Source organism: Ambystoma mexicanum, chromosome 7p (assembly GCF_040938575.1).
Source record: "Ambystoma mexicanum isolate Mex_15411 chromosome 7p, UKY_AmexF1_1, whole genome shotgun sequence".
In the NCBI taxonomy this organism is placed as follows: Eukaryota; Metazoa; Chordata; class Amphibia; order Caudata; family Ambystomatidae; genus Ambystoma; species Ambystoma mexicanum.
In genome coordinates, this window is record NC_090939.1 from 743375878 (window position 1) to 743397556 (window position 21679).

At 45.3% G+C, this 21679-nt stretch overlaps 1 protein-coding gene across 2 annotated transcripts in view; it reads left to right on the forward strand.

Moving 5' to 3' along the window:
* The window catches only part of PPEF1 (protein phosphatase with EF-hand domain 1), a 587279-nt gene that overhangs the window by 552251 nt on the left and 13349 nt on the right, over window positions 1–21679 (forward strand). For both annotated transcript variants that reach the window (XM_069636856.1, XM_069636855.1), the window contains one exon: window positions 16774–16858. In XM_069636856.1, coding sequence (XP_069492957.1) covers window positions 16774–16835 — 62 coding nt within the window. In that variant the 3' untranslated portion in view covers window positions 16836–16858. The remainder of the gene's footprint in view (window positions 1–16773; window positions 16859–21679) is intronic.

Sequence of the window (21679 nt, forward strand, 5' to 3'; positions counted from 1 at the left end):
CGTGGGAGTCAGGTGAGCGTTACAGAATCCCCTCATGCAGTACCCACCTAGGCTAAGGGAGGTACGATGGCAGACTCCCTACACAGTCAAGGATCACGCCCCAGGCAAGCCCCCTAGTCTACCAAACATTGTAGTACATCATTGAAGTTCACCAATTCTATTTCACTCCAATGTGATCTGCTCCTGGATGTCTTCAGCCGCTGTTTAGCTCCAGTGTGGTTTTGCTCTAGGTGTTCGCCTGGTGTCTTTTGCCAATTGTATTTGCACCCGCAGCAGTGTACTCTTCTGGGACTCTCCCCACAGTGACTCTGCTCCGAGAAGAACACCACTTTTAGGTTGTCCTCATCATGGCTACAGATATGAACTGGTGGTGTCCAGTTAGAGAAAATAATTCTGCTTTGTGAATCTATTTTTTTTTTTAAAGTGAAGATGTAATTGCTGATTGCGTGCTTTGTTTCCTGCAGGGCATACATCACTGCCCTGAGCAAATAAGGAATCGCCGTCGGCTGGGCCTCCTAAAGTGCAGCCGATCTGACCTTATTTATGTCTCCGTATTTGCTGTCACCAACCACGGCCCCCCTTGGAGTGAGTGCTGGCGGCGCCACTGGCCAGAGGACTCCTTTCCTATGAGGGCAGTGAGATGGAGCGTGTTGGCATTGAGGCATGCTTTGGTGCGCCTGGCTCTCAAGCCATCTTTCAACTTCTTTCCACTGTGAGGCCAGGAAAAAACAGGCCCCTGATCCCACCTTGTCGGCTGACACGCCACAAAACGAAACTTTTCTAAGTGCTTGAATAAAAACTGTGTTTAGCAACTCACCCAGTACTCTCAAGTTTGCTAGTTTCATGCGTGAGGAACCCATCCATTTTTTTTCTTGGCATTCTAGTATTTGTATTTGTAAAGATAAAATGGTAAAGACAAAACAACAAGTCCCAGAATTCCAAGAAAAACATTGGACTGAAAATCACTTGATGAGGTTCTCACGCATGGAACTGGGAAATTTGAGAGCTCTGCTCTCTTTTCTTGGTTTTTGTTTTCCTATTGAAAATGGCCCCTTTGCCAAGAAGGCTTCTTTTTCCCTTGCATATGTCATGTCTGTGACGTTCCCACTAATCAGCTGGAGTAAAAGAAAGACTTACTCTAAACAGCTGGAGTAAAATAAAGTCTATGATACCCAGGCAAGACCTGTTGGAGTTTGCAAAAGTTGATAAGAAAGAAGGAAGACATTTAGTTAAGCACATGGTACTAGCCTGGCTGCTTTGCTGGACAGCAGCAGCAGCAGCAGCCGTGGCCCAGGCATCATGCAATAAGTCAGACGGTGCTTTCGCTCTCAGAATCTGAGTCTGATTTCAAATTCAAGTAGCATTTTTGTTTACATAGATATCTTACTGCCGTACCGTACATACCACTTAATTAAATTAATCAATGCAAAAGCATCATGATACAGTGTGTGTGCGTTGATCTTCTTGGCGCCCCCTGGAGGCTGGCACCTCAAACAGCCGCCTGCACGGCCTTATGACCAGCCAAGCCTGAGGCGGTGAGGGCGCGCACTCTTTTCCATGTGAAGCTCTGCTGCCTCTTGTGGTAGAGTTAGTATGACATGTGGCTCAAACTGCAACTTTAATATTTTTCTTTGTCTTTACAATTCCCCTCACATTTAACTTAATCTTGCATTGAGAAATTAAAGTGTATCAATGACGTATGAGCTTTTCTGATCTCTAAACATTTATTTAAAGAAAAACATTTTAAATCACAATTACAGAAAGTTTAGAAGACAGAAAAATGTCACAGATTTCACTAAGGAAGAGCAAATGCAATCCCTCTTTATGGCGCACAGAAAGCAGAAACAAATCTGAACACCCACTTGTTGTTATTATTGTCAAAGAGCTACGTCATACATATTATATGCTGGTGGTGGATACTTCTAGACAGACGGTCTGCAACACTTTGCTCTCCAGATGAATTGGACTAGAACTACACCTCGCCAGCTTTATCAATAGTGGGGGATCATGGAGTCGCATTTCGAAACATCTGGAGAGCGACGGGTTGCCGGGACCATCTTAAAACTGGGGTGAATACTGACCGCAGGACACTGAGCACCTGTGCCGAGCACAAAGACATGTATGCCACCTATTGTTCCCCATGGACACGCCAAAGTGGCAGGGATCATGGCCTGCCGGTCGCCCTATGGGTAATGGTGGTTCTGCAAGGATGGGCAGGGCACAGTAGAGAACGGCATAATTCATGCAGCGATGTAAACCAACAGCTTTCCTTCCCCAGCATATGTTCAGCAAGTTGACACGTCTTGTGAGGAGACCCACATATGTTGCATAGTGATTCAAGCGTTAGGGCCCTGCAACAAGCACCCCAGGAAGGTACACAACAGATTCTGCTTGTCACAATACAGGTGACTGCTCTGCCCCACACTTGCTAATGTTGGCTATATATTTTTAAGTTGCCTGATGTGGCACTGGCCAACTGAGTTCCAATTCCCAGTGGACTTTCTGATGCCTTCAGTTTCAGACACTGTGAATTGCTTGTAGGAGCAGAGAAAGATGAGTCCTTGTCCTTTGAAGATGTAGGAATGGCGATAAAACATACACTGATATGATATGATAGGTTATTTATAATGCGCTTAATACCCAGAGGTTTCTAAGCGTGGACCCGGGGGTCGAACCTGTGGTGCTCCATGACGTCTAGCTTCAAGGCGAGCACGTTGCCCCTGAGCTATCCTCCCGAGATACTGTGTAAAGAATTCTTTTTGAGAGTGCCAAAGGAAAGGAGTGAGTGAAGAAAACCAAACACTGTTCCCTACCAATTGCTGGCCAACAAGGAGAAACACTTGGGGAGAAAGGAATGATCTGGTGTCACGCTCTACTCTGTAAATCCCCAACTGGAAGTTACATTTATGACCCATATCACCTATGGAACTGCCATGTCCTAACGAGACCCTCTTTCCTCTTGTCCCAATGCTGAGATTTAGTAGCAAACCAAGCAGAACATTATGACAGTAGGCCTCATACCAATTATTGGTAGCACTCAAACTAAAGGAAGAGTGGGTAAATCACGAGAATGAAACATTTGAGTAATATAAACACATCCAGATTGGAGCAAAAGGGACTGCCATTTGTTTGACTTTTGCACAGTGTTTATATTTTTATCACAAATGCCAAGAATCACACCACAATATATTTGTTCTCATACTCTAGCCGGACCCAACTTTAATAGAATGGGCTGCGTACCGACAATCTACAGCTCTGTTTTACCCCTATTCAAGGCTAGGTTATTCCAGACCATCTAGTTCTCAATGGCGGTATAGACTCTGTTTAATTCTACTTCATCCCTCATATGAGAACCAACCATGGGGACGACACACTGCGTGCCGTACGGATAATTGGTAAACATGATCCCTTCTTGATCCAGCAGTGCAAAGAAGGGTGCCATAAGTATATTATAAAGGCACAGAGAAACACAAGCACCTGCAGAACAATAAAGTCGATGGTGACCGGAAGGTCCTCTGCCTCCTCCCAGAAGACTGTTTCTCTAGTATTCAGAAAAGAGGCAGTCCAGCGTACTGCCGCTGGTGAGAAGTTGGCCACTGCCTCCAACCTGGCGACCAGTATAGAGTGGTTAACCAGTTCGAAGGCAGCCGATAGGTCCAAAAGCATCAGCATTGAGGCAAGCCCCTTGTCCAACCGCTCAGCAGCCTGGTCTTAAGTTCCAATAACACTGTTTCAATTCCGTATCCCACTCTGAAGCCTGATTGGTGAGGGTTCCGAACGGGAATGTTATTAAAATGTTGGGAAATCTGCCCATACATGACCCAATCCAAAATTTAGAGTAAAAATGGCATGTTTGTAATGGGCCTGTAATTGAGTGGAACCTCCGTGGGTAAAGAGTTTTTTTTTAGGATGGGGGGTAACCCAGGCTTGTTTGAGATCTGCCGGCACATGACCTTGTAAAAGTGAGGCATTTACACATTTGTAGATAGCAACCAACAAAGTTGGAGGGCAGGTTTTAACTATCATGGACGAACAAGGGTCCCCTTTACAGCTAGTGATTTTTAATTGGTTCACTATAACTGACAACTCATCCACCGTAATGGTGAAAAAAGTGAACTGGGTTATGGAGGGACTTCTTTTAAATGATTCCATTCCCTCATTGATGGACTCAGAAGGGAGATCATCTTTCCTACACCCTAAATCAGCTCTGGTACCCTTCAGTTTATCGGACATGGCGTCCTGAATGTCCTGACACCAAGCGGCGTCCTTTACTAGTTGGCCCATATTAGAAGAACTTGTAGTTTCCTGTTCTTTAAGAATTTTGAAGAGTTCCTTAACCTCTGATTGGGCATTCAGGATTCTTGAGTTAAGGGAACTTTTCTTAGCTTCCACAATTGTACATTTGTAAACCTTGGCCGCACTTTTATATTCCGCCAACGCACTTAGCGAAGGATGCAGAAGATTTTAATTTTTTCAATTCTGAAGAGAAGGAGGGATTATTTCTCGCCACTTCCCTAACTTTTCTGCGTTTAAGTAGAGCCAAGGAGTTGGTGATGACCTCCAGATTAGATTGGAGAATTTTGGCCATTCCTATAGTGGAGTCATGAGATGAAAAATGCATATTGTGGCTCAAAAAAGGTTCATCATTTCTTCCATGTATACATCCTATTGTTTCATCCCAGGTGAGTAGCTTACCACAACCCTTATAGATCTGATTGCATCCCCCTTTGCCTCTGTCATCATTTCCCAAATTAATAAACTTTGAACGTGTAAAATATTCCTTACACTTTCTATACAGATAAGCCTTTTAAGACAGATCCAAGCCACCTTCGTAATACTCGCAAACCGTTTTGTCCCCCTCAAGCTGCACGTAAACAAAACCATTAACGTAATTTTTCCAGAAAATAGAAATTAGTATTCCTTCCCCTGATCATTGCTATCCCCATGCGGAATGCCCTTCCATTTATTGCATGTCGTGTTTTTTCCAGTAACATTTATTCTGTTCATTCTCTTCATCATACTTTTTTATAGTGATTCTTCCAAACTTGCAGGTCCCAAAAATCTTCTTGCTGGTACCTCCCTCCAATTTCTCTTATCTTTGTCCACACGATCATACCTTGATTTAGGACCCTCCTTTATCTCTTGCTGCATTTGTGTTATCTCTTCTATGCTCTTCATCTTATAGGCCCTCTCCTGGATTCCTTTTTTAGTCAAATGGATGTTTGAGGATTCAAATGTTAATATGTTAGGTTAGTAAAATGTATAGAGCACAATGTTCACCCGGAGGTATCTTGGCGCTAGAGAGGGAGGAGAGTAGACAAGAACCAGAGCGAGAAATTAAAACAGACATGTTTTCAACGCTTTCCTGAAGCTCAGATGGTCAGACAAGTTTTCTACTGTTAGAGGTAGGTTGTTCCACATTTGTGCGGCTACAATACAAAAATCACGGCCACCAATGCATGATCTATGAAATGTTGGGACCGACAGCCGACCGCAGAGGCTGAGCTGAGAGAACGGGTCAGGATATAGCGAGTGAATTTCACCTGGAAGTACTCAGCCCCCTGTCCGTGCAGTGCCCGATGTACTATACAGAGAGCCTTCACTCGCTATATCCTGACCCGTTCTCTCAGCTCAGCCTCTGCGGTCGGCTGTCGGTCCAACACCTCGGTCTTGTCTCCATTCAGTTTCAACCAATTCTGGCTCATCCACTCACCAACAGCAGTCAGAACTGACGAAGGCATGACGGCACCTCATTCTGATTAAGATCTAACCGTATCAAGAACTGCCTGTCGTCGGCATAAGAATAGCACCTGACGCCAAGGGAGCAGATGAGACAGATCAGTGGCCAGATATAAATGTTAGAGAATGGGTAACACGGCGGATCCCTGCGGAACACCTCAGGACAGGTGGAAAGAGACAGAAAAAAAGAGGCAAGAGACAACACCTGTGTGTGATCATCTGAAAAGGAAGAAAACCAGGCTAGGACCTGACCCAATATGCCAATTTGTGACAGGCGGGTGAGCAAGGTGGGGTGGTCGACCGTGTCAAATGCCGCTGATAGGTCCAATAAAATCAGGGTGCCCACCACACCTGCATCAACCAATCTGACCATGTCATTGAGCACCGAAACCAAAATGCTTTCTGTTCCTCGGCAGGGCCTAAAACCCGATTGAGCAGGGTCAAGCAATAGAGAGGCTCCCAGAAATGAAGACAGAAGGGGAGAGACCAGAGATTTCAGCAATTTCGTAGAAAAAGGAAGCAAGAAAATAGGCCGAAAATTAGAAAGGACGAGGGATCCAAGGTAGGTTTTTTCAGGAGGGCAATGCCAGTGGCAATCTTCAATGCAGAAGGGATCACCCCAGTCTGACAAGCTACATTTATAGCCAAGGTGAAGTCCGTTAGAAGATCACTGAATATCTCTTTCATGACAACTAGAGGTATCACATCCTGGGGCGAGCCAGATCGAATACGTTGAAGGCAGTCAGTACCATCTCCTCAGTAAAGAGTGGAAAGGAGGACCATTTTTCCACTATGACTAGATTACCTAGACCTAACAGTTGCCTGTCAGGAGCAGAGACAGGTGCAGACGCAGTGATACTGTTCTGAATAGCCTCTATTTTGTATATGGAAAAGTGGGCTAGGGAAATGCTTTATTTCCTCCGGCATGGCAGCAGACAAATCCAGGACTATCAGCACTTTAGCCCCCTCAAACTCAATAACCTCGTTTTATCAACCCCTGGCTAATATATCCATTTTATCTGTAAAGTACTTGCATTTTGCTAGCATTGGTGTGGGTTTGTCTGTGAGCCCTATGTAATCTATCTTGGACTATCTCTTTGCCACCTTCATCTGTGTACACACTGTCCTAGATGCTTTTCCCCATTCTTTCCAGTTCATCTGCTGATTCGCTGTCTTTTTGTGGCATTCTCACGAGATAGAGGTATTTCGCTCTGTTTTCTGCATTAATTCTTTGTCTTTCTATTAAAGATCGTTTTCTGCGATTAAAAATGCAGTTCCAGTAATGCCGTGGTTAATCAATTGCTCTCCAATGTGTCAATATGGTTCTCAATTTTGTTGACCTTACCCCGGAGTTCTTAGACCGTAGTCTGTATGTCTGATTCGAACGCTTTAATTTTTTCTAATATATGCATGATATCCGCTCTCGTGGCCCTCTCCACTGTTGCCAGCCTTCCGGAGTGTGTATTCCTCTCCAACTCGTTCATGACATCACACATAACAGAAGGGATTCCAAGACAATTACCAAATGCCCCTTGCCCTCAGTGCCTGTTGGGCAAATCTGGACTCTAACTCTTAGAAACCTTTGTCCGTCTCAGGTACACTGTGTGGCATAACTTGGGAAGTTCGCTACACGTCACCTTCTAGGGGACAGGGCATATGGAGCTCTGAGAGTGCTCTATTTTATTTTTGAGGGACTTAAATCTTAACTGGGGACAGAAGCCGTGTCAGGGGCAGCAGTAAAGCGCGGCCGCGCCACCTAGTCCCCCACTCACCTCCTGCACCCATCCTCACTAGTGTAATGTGCTTACTTTGTGCTGGCAGCAACGCCCTTCTTCCCTATGCCTCACTTTGCCCAGCTCAGGGATACACAGATTCACTATACAAAGGGCAAAGCTAGTACGGTTCTGTCAAGAATCTTCTCCATCGTCTGGAGCTAGGAGCCCTGTGGCGCACTTCACTCGGTCAAGGCATGCGGCCCAAGCCTGTTGGATACCTGGGCTGACATGGGAGCTCTGCATAGCATATCGGACTTATACAGGTCCAGCTGGGATCCCTTCCATCTCCTGTGTATTGGGGACACATGGCTTACCAAGCACAATGAGAGCCCATTGTTTGAGTCTGCTGCACAACTCTATTGTATTACCTTTTGCACAAAAGGTATTGATGTTTTACTGTGGCAGTGATGCGCCTTCTTGGGCCACGTGTCTTACTCCTCGAAGAAGAAAATCATTGCTATTGCAACACCATAGACAGTGAAGGAATGAACAATAACAATGATGACCTGTGACTAGAAGGCCATCTGGCTGCCCATAAAATGGGCTGGGCAGCTTCAATAAGAACCCTTGTCTGTGCATCACCCGAGATCCCAGTTGGCCATGCTGCCTATTGTTCTACTTGCTCCATTGTAGTAAAGGGATTAGAGAGGAAACCTGTGAGGCATACTCCTTCCTTTCAGATAAAGTAGGTACTACATCTCCTGTGTTCCTGCTGTACAAAGGAATGCAGCTCTCAAACTTTAGAAGAAATATTGTTCATTTTGAGCACCCCAAAACTAAACACATTTACATGAGTTAATATATGTATTAGCGCGAGGATGCCCGCCATCTAATCAACTGATGTGGAATCCAGGCTTTATCTACATATAAATATCCTCTCCCCAAGGTGTCCACGACTCTGGGTACTCTTATGTTTTGCCTTACCTCCGGTCCCCTAGTGTTCGTCCCCATTCCTTTCTCTGCCCACACTTACTCCTTCCATCCTCCCTACCTTGTGGACCGCTGATCTTCCGCTGATCCCATCCCCCATCTGGGCAGCCTTCGGCCTGTAACCTCATCCACGAGCACGCACCTTCTTTGTACCATGGAAATGGAAGAGGGGCTCCACTCAGAGTCCTATGTTTCATTTCCATAGTGGACATCTTTTCTTTCATACACTGCTTCCACGGGTGGCACTGTTGCCAAGGCGCATAGTTTGAACTTTGAACTTGGTTTTAGCACCCAGAGTGTTTTCCTTCGATGCAAATTGTAGAAGTACCTGGTTCTAAGGCGTATACTGTCCGTTAATGGCCTAGGGCCCTCTTTAAAGACCCTCAGTGCGCTCGAGTTTATTCATTCAGGTTCGGGCTGTTACTACCCTGTAATGCCCTTAGAACTGAGTATTATCGTTTAATTGAGAGATGACAGTGAACTGGTCGTTGAGATGTGACAGTGAATAAGTGTTCTGTATTAGCAAGTACCAGTTGCTGTGTGTCCTTTGAAACATTGGCATGCATGCTACTGGTGGACCGCTGCCAAGGATCATGTTTGCGTTTAATATACTCTGCAGTTCACCCAATAGATTTAAAAGACTCCTGTTATTCTTGGCCACCGATGTTGACAACACAGCTTAAGTATGTTAGTGTAGCTGAAACCTGATCACCTGATGAGCCTATTTGTAGAAATAGTTTTTATATAGCTTTAAGTGCAGCATTTACTGAGTCTTCTTAAACTATCCAATGTTTCCAGAATGTTTTATTGGATTATTGCCTCTATGTACTCAGAATTAAAACCTACTAGAATTTCAGATTAACATGTCTGAAATCTGCACTGATATACTGAATGGGCCCCTTTGATCGTTAACTACTTATAATGGTAAGGGTTTAACCATAATCCACTCTGCTGTTGGAGCGCTCAGTGAAATACTGTTTTGTGGTACAATCCACTAAATCACTAGTCATGGTACAGTCTTTCACTGTAAAACGGAGGACCTGATTTATAAAGGTTTTCACTATGGAGCAAACCAGAGAAGCCCTTAGCCGTCTCAATTTTATTTTTTATCCTGACCTGTACTTTTTACAGTGCAGTGAAGCTTTAAGCTTCACTACACTGGGCCTCATTACGAGTTGGGCGCAAAGGGATACCGGGCACCGATAAGGAGACCGGTGCCGGTAATCCCTTTGCGCCCTATTCCGAGTTCCCTTAGCGGGTCCCTTCCTTAATGCCTGGTTTTACCAGGCGTTATGGAAGGGACCCGTTAAGGTACTTCAGAGCTAATAACATGTCCTACAGGCTGTCAGTCCAGGGAAACATTGTTTCCCTTAGTCTTGTGACTTTGTTACTACTTTTAGTCACTTGTGGTAACCTTTATCATTGTACAATGCATCTTACAATGCAGTACAATGGGGTTCATTTTTTGTTTTGCCCTTCACTAACACTCAAAGGATTTTTGGTTACTATAGGTGTGGTAAATGGACAAGCTGGTGTCAGCAGTTACTTTTAACTGTTTTTGGTCCTTTCCGTTTTAGCCTTACCGTGTTTGGCTACTAACTGTGGCTAGTGTCCAAACACAGCCGTGCCACAAGATTTTTCGCTTGTCTTTTTGCCACCTTGTTCTTTAGCCTTATTCCTGGCTTGTGAAGGCAGGAACATCTTTATATGGATTTCCAGTGCCTGGGAAAGCAGAGGCTTTTGGTGGGCTTCTGGAGGGCTATCTGTGTGTGCTGGCAGAATGTGGGCTGGGGCTGTCTGGTCCCAATCCACAAACTGGTTTCAGTGTGTCTGAGCGGTCCTGATTGGACCACTGCTGGGGTGTGTGTGTGGCTAGTCTTGCTATTGGCTAGTGGGAGTTTCGGCTCTTACCTGGCTTTTAGGATAAGAAGAGGACCCCTGCACCCAGAGATCTCTTCAGAGATCCTGGAGTAACCTGAAGGAGCCAAGACTCCTGTGCAGCTGTGAAACGTGTGAAGAGACCGGAGACTCGACTGGAGGAGGCCTGGCAACCAATTTCTGCTGCTGTCCTGGTGGAGCCCTGTCTTGCTTGTGATCTTCAGCAGTCCTGCAATGGAGCTGTGACCCTTGGAGTGGAGAGAGCATCCATTCCTGACCTCTGCTTGATACCCTACAAAGAGGAGCCTTCAGAAGTGTCCCGGGACCATCCTGTGGCTGACCAGCTCAGATATGATATATGATCGGTTATTTATAATGCGCTTAATAACCAGAGGTTTCTAAGCGCGGATTTGGGATCAAACCTGTGTTGCTCCGTCTCGTTTTGCTTCCAAGGCGATCACATTGCCCCTGAGCTATCCTCCAGAGACTCAGAGTCTGGGCTACCGTGCTGCTGACATCACTGTTCCGAGTTGCAAACTGGAACTTGGGGGATCTTCAGCTTGTCCTACAAAACTTAGCTCAGTGAAATCTCAGAGTCCCAGCTTCAAGGGGACCTGAGATAGGAGGGAAAGGGGTCCTGCATCAAGTTTTGCTGCATTCTTCATCCAAGAGTCCTTGCACCAGCAAAAGGTGCAAACCAGAGATCATCTCAAACCTGCAACCCTTGCAAATCGAGGACTGCGGTTGACGGCGGGAAAGCAACCTCAGACCTTCTTCCATTGACCTGCCAAGTCTGGGGAAGAATCAGAGTATGGGGGTAAGTTACAGTGGTTCTTACCTGCTCCTAAACTCCCTTTAAAGGTTTTCCTAACTTTTACAAAACTTGTATTATACTTTGGTTTTACCATAGCTTGCTGCTGCAAGCATTCCAAAAGTTGGGGACACTTCTGTTAGTTAGAATGCTTTGTCTTCTAAGCCTTGGAACTGTTCACTGGACTCCAGAGACCCTACCTTCATTTTTTCCAGCTTCACAAACTTTTTCGGAACATTCCTGAACTTTTGGGCATAAGGCCCCAGACAATTTAGGGAAGGACTTTTGAAATTATGGGTTAACTCTCTGTGGACCTCTGGTGTATAATCAAATCTGTACTTCCTTTTACAGGAGTTTGATTTGTAGTAAGGCCTCAACCAGTGGCTGTATATATGTAATCTATTATTAGTGTTGTGTGATATTTCTACCTGTTCGTATTCATTGCTCAGTGATATTTAGCCATAAATAAATAACTGTATTTTTATACATACTGTCTAAGTGTAATCTGTGATTCCCATTGTGTGTACTCATTGTGGACCCTTTACAAGCTTGCCACCTCTTGAGACTTAGCCTAGACCCTTGTCACTGCTACCTTGAACTGGGTGACTACAGCTCCCCAGAGTTGTCCCTGTCACAATATAGGTTGGCCTTCTATACATCTGTCCACCGGGCCAGAGTATAGAAAATCAGTCCTAACACTGTGTCACAAAGTTTAAAGCTGCAGCAAATATAGATATGCCCGGAGCATCTTTGAAATTAATGTGCAAGTGCGATTCACACTGATTTGCACAAGTGTGTCACAGAGATGCTCCAGGCATCTCCAGATTTGCTGTAGTACTAAGCTTGTAAACTAGGTATAAAGTAGCACGTGCAGATCAGATGCCAAAGATGCTGAGGGGCATTTGCTGCAGTTTATGGCTGTGTTCCAGTTCATATTTTTGTGAATCAAGCGCACAGTTGTTACTCTCAAGCTCCTTCAGCTAGCCAGCAAACTTCACCTCTGAGTCTAGCTTAAGATGGCCTCCTCCTGTCCTCCATGGGGAGTACGCAGAGTGTGAGAGATCTTTGCTATTTCTGTGGAAAAAGCTGATGTCTTGGGACCTTCTAGCAAGGCGAGGAAGGGAATAATGTACTTGGCTTACACTGCACTAGACAATCATTAACCCTGAGAGGTGTGCCTTGTGAAACCGATGCTATGCAGCCTGTTTCCAGCTACTGAGGATCACCTGCATCGATCTGTGTGTCAAAATAATTCTGGTAAACATTCATTCCGTACGTCCCAAAGGTAATATTACCTAAATTACTGTCACCACAACTACACAGTGCCCTCTGGGTAATCCCCTCCAACTCACTGTGGAGCTCATCTTTATCAATTTTTGTCATTTGCATGGCAAAGTACAAACATGCAGGGCAAAAGGTGGACTATACACTTGCACGCTGGCTTTCGCTCTGCACTCTTGCATTCCGCCGTGCAATGTGAGTAAACACTGCCTGGAAGGCAGCATTTACTCTTAATTGTGAGTACCACTTGCCATGCCTGAATGCCAAACCGTGCTCACAATTACAATGCAATGCTGCCCTCCTTGCTTGCATGTTGGGCAGCATTTAATTTTCATTGCGTTCACTGCTTACCAAGCGCGCATGTGTGAGCATGTCAGGCATCATTTAATTATAATTGTACATGCTCCTTGCCACGCACAAGGCTTTTACGCCTTCGATTAACGTTACACCCCCATACAAAATGAGCTCCTATGTGTCGGTCTCATAAAATGTCCCTCAGGCAATCCGGTTTTAACTGGATTCCAACTGACACACACAATCGCTAAATGGAAGGTGGGTTCTCCCTGAGGTCCGCTATCAATGTTTACTACTTTCCATAAACGTCCTTACTTTGACGAAAAACCCTATTGTATTAGGTATTTTTTTACAGTAAGGAAACAAAAGTCCACTACATTTATGATAAAGCACAAAGCATTCAAAACATGTTCCTAAATTATCCTCACAGGTCAGCTGAACAAACAGTTCCACGTAAGAAAATGCTCTGCAAAGCTATGTAAAACCAAACCTGCGACACAATGCTTGGGTTCTAAATGGCATTCCAATCATATTCATGAGTGGTCATTTCTGCAACTATGTTTGAATGGCCATCGATGTATTTCTGTCACATTTCTAATGTAACTTCTAGCCCTTTGAAGGTGTCCCCTCTAGGCAGTATCTACAAGAAACTTGTCTTCCAACAGGCAGGGTGGATTCCGGGCAATAACAATCCTTACCACTTCACCACACTTTAATCCCTGAAAACCAGAAGAATCCCACTGGCAAGGTAGTGCCTTTTGAGAGAACGGCCAGACCTGGGCCAACACTAGATGAAGCTGGACTAGGAAATGTCCATGGAAGGGAAGCAGCCGTTACTGGATTTCTGCCATTTGCTAACTGATAGAATATCATCCAATGTGCTAGATAACACACTTCCACTTGCTATGTGCAGACCATTCAAAAATTAACAACTGTTGAGCTCACTGATCGGATTCACCCGCACATTACAGATGGGACTAACGAAACAGCAACCGTATGAAAGATTAATATAAATGTTCACTTTTTATATAATACTAAAAATGTGCCTCTGTCGACTTGCACTCAATTCCTCCGGCCTGTAAAAAAATTGAAGTAAGGGGGAGATTGAAAGAGCGCTGTCATACATATCTATGGAACAATAATAGATTTGGCTTCCCTGTATGTCAGAGTTGAAGAAGGCCAAGTCTTTTTTTGTGAGTGGGACGGATTCGCCATAAAATGTATTTAATTTCTGGAGCTAATTCAGAGATTATTATGTGTGCTACTAGTGACTACTCAATGCTCCAAAAAAAAAAAAAATAAATGCGGGGGTGGCTCCTTTAAGTTATTTGGTAAGTTTCACAAACTATTTCCACCTTTGGAAATAGATTTTAATATTCCAAGTGTGTTGGTTCCAGTGCTGCAGAAGTAGGGATGTACCAGAAATAGTAGTTAAACTATGAGCACTGCTGTAGTGAAGAGCAAAGTGTCTGTTAAGGGTTTCGGGGTGAGGCGGTTAGACGGTCAAGTTGGTGTGATGGGCAAAAGAATGTGGGCCAACTGGATTGGCTTTTGTTTTCTTTTCTTCTGTAAAATCTGGTTCGGTTTAGAGTATCTTTGGGAGGTTTTTCTCCTACAAATTCTAGAAATTCTGCAAAAAGTGTGGAGTAAGTGGCTGTTTAGATGCTTTTTCCATTGCCAACCTTCATATCAATTATTATATTGGTGTAAAATAGTTACCCAATCTTTGAATATATAATAGTTCATGTACAGTAGTTGTTAAGTGATGTCTGTTTCCCAAACAACTATGTAAATGCAGAGGAGGGAAAATCCTGATTTTCTAGTGTAGCTCAATAATGTAGTCAGATGTTACTCTCTGACTCTGCACAGGCTTTCGGAGATACGGCAGCAGATGCTGATAATGACCCTTGTGGGGTCCAAAACAGTTGTGTTTATGTAATGTAAGGGGTCTTGTATAGCACCCTTTTGCCACTTTTGGTGGCCATGCTATGCATGGCTCTGTAAGCAAAAGGGAGTAGGGGTCATTGGCAGGACAGAGGGAAAGGCAGATGTGAAACCTGTGGTGTTGATGTGTTCCGGTCGGAAGTACCCGATTCCTGTGGGTCGATCTGATTTCAGTGGGTTTGGCAGAATCAGTAGGGCGTGTGCTATCCATGGTGAAAAGTCCAAGATCTGATAACCTTCAGCGCTTGGATCTGGTCAGCCACTGGCGGGCTATGTTGGGGCTCAAGAGGAGGAGACCTTAGTCACTCATAGCTCAGTTAGTGTTGATGTGCTAATGGTTAGATCTGTGGTGGCTTTCTATGTGGAATTTGTGAGTCTAGTTTAAGGTGGTAGGAGATCTAATTTGGGCGATGGTTAGTTGGGGGTTAAGGAGGGTAGACCCCTTAAGGCGAAAGAACCCGCAACCCTGCGCTTCGGTCACTGGCCTCCTGCAGAGAGCTCCCATTTCACTATCTCACATTTCCACCGTCAATAGCTCGCTCTACTTCTCTCTCTTTCTCTCTAGCTTTGTCTCAATAAGATCAGTGTACCTCAGGTAGAACAAAACAAGGATTTGAGATTTGGCAGATGAGGGGAAGGGACACTCTGCAAACTCCACTCATAACCATACACATGCTAAGGTTTATGGGACTGAAGAACGTTTGCTTAAGAGAAAAGTCTGATTGAAATTTAAGGACTAGAGGAAACCATTTCACCTTCCTTCGTTTGTTAGTGGCAGGTTTAGAGATGCCTCAAACCTCACACTAACATCCTAAGGTGCTGTGCTTAGTGGCCTGCTGTGACTTTTGCCCCTCAGGGTAATACCCATTGGGAACCGGGGGGGGCAAGAGGTTAGTCAGGAGTACATCACGGTAAGGGCCAGAATCCCTGCTTATTCTTCCAGAGGTCTACCCTTCTGCCTCCTACAAGCCTTAAACTCATTCCACACAGTGAGTTTGTTTGTAAGTAAGATTGTGGCCTGATGGTAAGATTGATGGAAGGTGAATATGGCATGAGGGTTGTGAGTGCGTGATGTTACTTATTTTAGGGATGTGAGTGCGCTCTGGCGTGGCAGACCCATGACCTTTGTGTGGCAGGCTTAGGTGAGAGGTGTATATGCCATGAGGATTTTGAACGTGGAAAAGGTTTGTTCTCTTTAAGAGATGGATGGGTATCGGGGGTGGCAGGCCCGAGTGCATGGAGCTATGTTGTATCATATGGATGTGAAATTTAGTTACGTGATGCGTGTAGATTATGCTGTTGGTGGGTTGGGAATGTGGAAATGTTGGTGGTAAGTTTGTTGTTTATTTTGAATGCAATTGGTCCTGTTAGGAGATGTTGATAGATTGCTAAGCCCTTCCTCTTATCTTAAAAGGAAGGGGGATGTGCAGTATTATGTCTGCTCCAGCCACCATGGTGGAATGTAGAATGCACGTGAAACCTAGGGTGCCCTGAGGTTCCATGAGTAACGGTTGGGGGCATTCAGAATGGGAGCTAGACTAGAAGGATTTCTCTTGCCCGCTCTCTCACCTACCTCCTAACTTGTTACCTGTAACTGAATAAAGCACACGTTCCTTTTGCACTTACATGGTCCTGTGTGCTTCCTGCGTCCTTCCTCTGTCTCCTGTGGTCCAGGACACTACACCTACTAATTTAAATAAAGAGCTATGCTTCAACTGCAAAACAAACAGTCCGGGAACTGTTAAAATGGTAAGAAAAAGTAGTCAAACTATCAACAGCAAAAAGTAGTTACTGCAACTCAGTTCCCTTTAGTTCCCGCTTCCTTCAACCACTACACATCTGGCAACCTAAACCAGTAGTCCACATTTACATTAGATTATTTGGCTTATGATTTGGAAATTCTCAACACCATTGTATAAGGCAGCCAACCTTTACAGTACAATAACAGAAACGTGCCACATATCTTTACTGTACAGCATCCTGAATTAATCAGTTTATAACAGGGAGTCACCATTGTAAGTACACTTGGGCTGCATATGTCCTGTAACCAGATATTATATACATTCTGGAAGCAAATCATGCATATGTCCTATAACTAATGTTTTCTTTGTCTTCTAATAGGTGCAACCATCTTTGGTAGAGACTCTATGCAGATACAGGACAGACCTGGAGATCATATTTAATATAATAGACAAGGATCACTCAGGTACGTTTTCCACCACCCGCCATTCATTGCTTCATTTTAGAAATACACGATATGTTTGCATTGGCAAATTACCCATTTGGCTGATAAATACGCAAACTGAAGGATACGTATTCATTTTCAATTTGTATATAATAATGAACAGAAATCAGAAGGGCACAGAAATTGTAATCAGGGTGAGCCAGAGATAAAGAAAGTAGGAGCTAGGGGGCCTCATTAGGACCCTGGCGGTCCCGTAATGAACGGTGCCGGTACGGGACCGGCACCGTTCCTTACGGGATGCCCTATTACGAGGCCTGTTAGCGGGTCCCGCTTTTCACGTCTGGTCTAACCAGACGTGAAAAGCGGGACCCGCTAGCAGGCCAGGATGCTAACAACGGGCCTGTCATTAACGAGCCCGTTGTTAGCATCCTCCCCATTCCCATTGAGCCCTATGGGGTTCAAATGGGAATGGGGATTGATTTTTACTGGGTCCAAGAAAAGGACAATTACCGGGTCCGCCAAGGTCGGCATAACCCGGTTATTGCCCTTTTCTTGGACCTGGTAAAAAATCATTACCGGCGGCAGCCGTGCCCTTAATAAGGGCATGGCAACCGCCAGGGTCGTAATGAGGCTCAGGGTCTGACAAAGTAAGACCCGGGTTGGGAGAGGCGGCGAGGGGGGCAATTGTTCATTCAGGAAGTGGAAGCGGTAGATTGGACCATTCAAACTGCTCCCTCTATTTCCATGGCAACGGCACAGGAACTGCCTCAGAAAAACTCCTGATGTCATCCTCTTGTATCCCATCATAGGGAAGCCAGCCGTAGCACCTGTGCGGGCCCTCTGATCACTGGACAGCCAGCGACTTTGGGGGACCATCCCATTGTGGGGCTGTTCCATGACAGGACCGATCCCTGTTATGTGACTGTTGATTCTGCTTCCTGGCCCAGCTCAGGGCATATTTGACAAAGACAGCGGAATGAAGTCCCGTTCCACCGTTGTGTTCCTCATGAACCAAGGGCAGTGTTTCATCCACCCCTTATAGAGGGAAAGTGGAAGGAAATACGAAGAGAAAAAAAAGCGAAAAGGACATCCTTTTTCTCCCCTCAAAGCAGGACGTTGAACCATGTAGATGAGGCTATATCAGGAAATTAACCTTTGGGCAAGCTCCATGAAATCCCTCGGGGCTGCTTCCCTTTGTATTGGATGGAGGAATCCTGTTCATCACAGTGGGACTAGAGCTAGGCATATACAGTGTGTTCTACTGAGCCTGTCCCTTATGGACTTCTGGGCACATTTTTGCTATTTTTCTTTGTTTCCTTTAGTCCTTCAGTCCATCTGCAAGTGTTCTGATCACAGCATGGTTACAGATAGAATTCTAAAGTTCCTTTTTTGCCACACCCGACTAGCCCCAGCCATGCTGACATTTGAGGTAGCCTGTGTAGCGGCTGCATGGGTACACGAGCTGCCTGCAGGTGTCAGCACTTCGGATTAGAAGAAACAAAAAGGCATAGGGCCTCATTATAAGTTTTCCGGTCCTAGAACTACCGATAAGCATGCCGGTACCGTAGTTCCCGGACCGGCAAACTACGAGTTATGCTCGCGGGTGCCTTTCTGTACCCACGAGCACAGCATGTCGGATGCACCAGCACCGTTATAAACGGTGCTGGTGCATCCACTTCCCCATTCCCATTGAGCCCTTTGGGGCTCAAATGGGAATGAGGAGTAACGGATTCCGGCCCCTGGGACATACAGGGTCCGATAAGGTCGGAATGGCCCTGTATATCCCCATTGCCAGGGGCCGGAAAAAATGTAACTCCGGCGGCAGCCGTGTCTGTTTTACAGGCACGGCTACCGCCAGGGTTGTAATGAGGCCTAGAGCCTTTTCTTTTTTCTAAACTGAAGTGCGGGCACCTCTAAGCAGCTGGTGCAACCGTTCAGTGCGGGCTTCCTGATGGCCCTGTACTCTGAAACAGGAGCCAGCCCTCCTTTTGTTTCTGAGTAAATAGCCATCACCCAGCATGAAGCCCCTTAGCTCCTCGCACTGGTTGATGGCTATTTGCTCAGAAACAAAGGGAGAGCTGGGCAGTCCAGCCTTCCTCCCGTTTCAGAGTACGGAGCCCTCAGCAGCAGGCAGCACTTTCATTCAAGGAGCCCGTGGTAAAGCATTGCACCACGTGGCTCCTTGAATGAAAAGGCTGCCTGCTGGGTGTGAGCTGGGGCACACTAGTGTCACACCTTTGCAGCGCCCAGCCCCTTCTTTTGTTTAAAAGGGGGTTGGGAGGTTGGGTGCATCAAAGGTAATACTGCCAGTGCGCCCCAGCTCTCCTTCTTTTAGCAGCCCCACCCCTTAGGCGAGGGGGGGTCTCGATAGGGGGCATGGCCTAAGCACACCCGTACTTAGGCCACACACTCTAACGAGAGCCCCCCTCAATTTCTAATCCCACTTAAAGCACTGCTGTCAACCAACATAGACCTGTAGACTAAGTAATTGCTTATTGCTGCCGGATAATGTAAGTTGGGGAAGGGTCATTGTCTCAAGTGATAATTGTGCCTCCCAAGGTCTATATGGCTATTTGTACATAGTGGGAATAGCAATGAAGGTTTAGGAGTTGTGGTAGTGAAATAAAAGACAATGGGCCTCATTCCGAGTATGGCTAACCCCATTCCACGTACCAGGTCCGGGTTCCTTGAATGGGGAAATACCGGGCCATTCCGACCTTGGAGGGCCCGGTATTTCCCCATTCAAGGAACCTGGACCAGGTACATCCCCATTCCCATTTGAGCCCCCATAGGGCTCAATGGGAATGGGGAGGGTGCTAACAACGGGCCCTTTAATGTCGGGCCCGTTGTTAGCATCCTGGCCTGCTCACGGGAACCCGCAAGCAGACCTCGTAATGAGTTGGTAGGGGGTTAACGGCGCCGGCAGCTCGATCCCCTACCGCCAGGGTCGTAATGAGGCCCAGTGTAATCGTGAGTAAAGTACATAAACAAAGCGTGTTAGTAAATTAAATATGGCTTTATTTTGTAACGTTTAAATAAGGTTGTCTTTATAAGGTAAAGGCTTTCAATTTCACACTTAGTTGAACTGTAACATTTTTAACATGAACATGCATTAATGTAAAAGTAAACACTTTATACAGAAGTTAAAGCCTTTCCCCAAGTTTTATCTTTCAGTGTGGTGCTTTTAATTTGATGTGGTGCTTTTAATTTGAAGTTGCAATTAAAAAATCTTCCAAAATTCTTTAAAAAAACAATTCTGGGAAATTGCATTAATATGTCTTGAATTCCAAGCATTCTGATTGGCTGAGAGGGGGTTAATGATGGCTTAATGTGTCATTAGAACTGGTTTCCTTTTTGTGATTATTCCATACTGAAATTCATTTTGCTTTAAGCGTTCTTCTACATGGCTTTATCACAAGTTGGGCGCTAACCCCCGGCGGTATTACCGCCGGGGCTATTAGCCCTACCACCAAACCCCCCAGCGCTATAAGCGCCAGATCACAGATTTGGGGGAACGATAAATCCCTATTCCCCATTGGGCCCATTCGGGAATCTCCCATTCCCCATTGTGCCCAATGGGGAATGTTTGGCGCTATTACCGCTGGCGGTAATAGCGCCGAAAATCAGCAAAATCACTGCAGATTCCCCTAGCTCAGAGCTGGGGGAAAATCCGCCAAGCCCGTGATTTGGCGGACCCTTAAACACGGCAGTAATAACGTTACGGCCGCATTTAAGGGTTACCACCAAACTCGTGATGAGCCTTTGTAATGCTGATAAAATATTTGAGCTATTGTGTTCTTTTTCTTGTTTTATTCATCAGTACAATTTCCTTTTTTTCTGTATGACTGAACAGCCTTTTTTGTTTGTCATAGAATTATTTTGGCAGGGCAAGGGTTTCATCAAGATGATTCTGTCTTAACACACGGTAGAAGTTTGCAGGCCATGAACGGTGTGGGATCCCTCCACTCTGATATGGGCCTTTTCCATGTGTAACTCGCTGTGGCTTTTCTTGCTTGCTTACTGTAGCAGGCCTGCTTCCAGAAGCATTGTTTGCTATGGCATGGCTTGGGCCTGGCACTTCAGTGCAGTTTTTTTTCAAGGATTGTCAGTTTGCTTGTGTAGGACATATTGCCCCTAATATGAGAATGGTAGAATCAGTATTTTTGTTGTCATACTTGGTCAAAACTTTCAACATCGCTTTGGACAATGAATTGGCGTTCTCAAAACAGAGCACACTGAAAGGTTATGCAACAGGGATATTCCAAAAATAGGCAAACTCCTCCACCTTCGCCACCCTCCTCCATTCTGGAGGATGCCCAGATGTCATCCTGAAAATCCTCCCCACCCAGTGCAAGCAAGACATTATAAAAGCGAAGACTGCCCATTACATAGACACCTTCACCTGAAATGGTCCTGAGAACAACCTACAAACCCTACTCCAGAATTTACCCAAATAGCTTATCCAACAGACCAGACAAGATCTCAACAACATTGTCTAGTCTCCCAAGCCTATCATTAGTAGACTCAACCTATCTGACTTCATTACATCAGCAAAGTCATCAAACATTTAACATTTAATGAACATAGCAAACCTCTCCTTCTCCAGCATTGGATCTTTCATGGATTCACATGCTGTGAATATTTCCCATCGTCAGGCTGGGAAAACCTCGGTAACTTTAACATAGTGTTTTCCTATGGACAATTTCGACACTCAGTGTCCTATCGACGTCTTTTTTGGGTGCTTTCGGCTGCATCAATACGATTCCTAGTATAAATGGCCTCGCCCCTGCGGCTTCCCTTCAGATTTCAACCGTCTCAAAACTGTTGGGATCACCTTGTGTT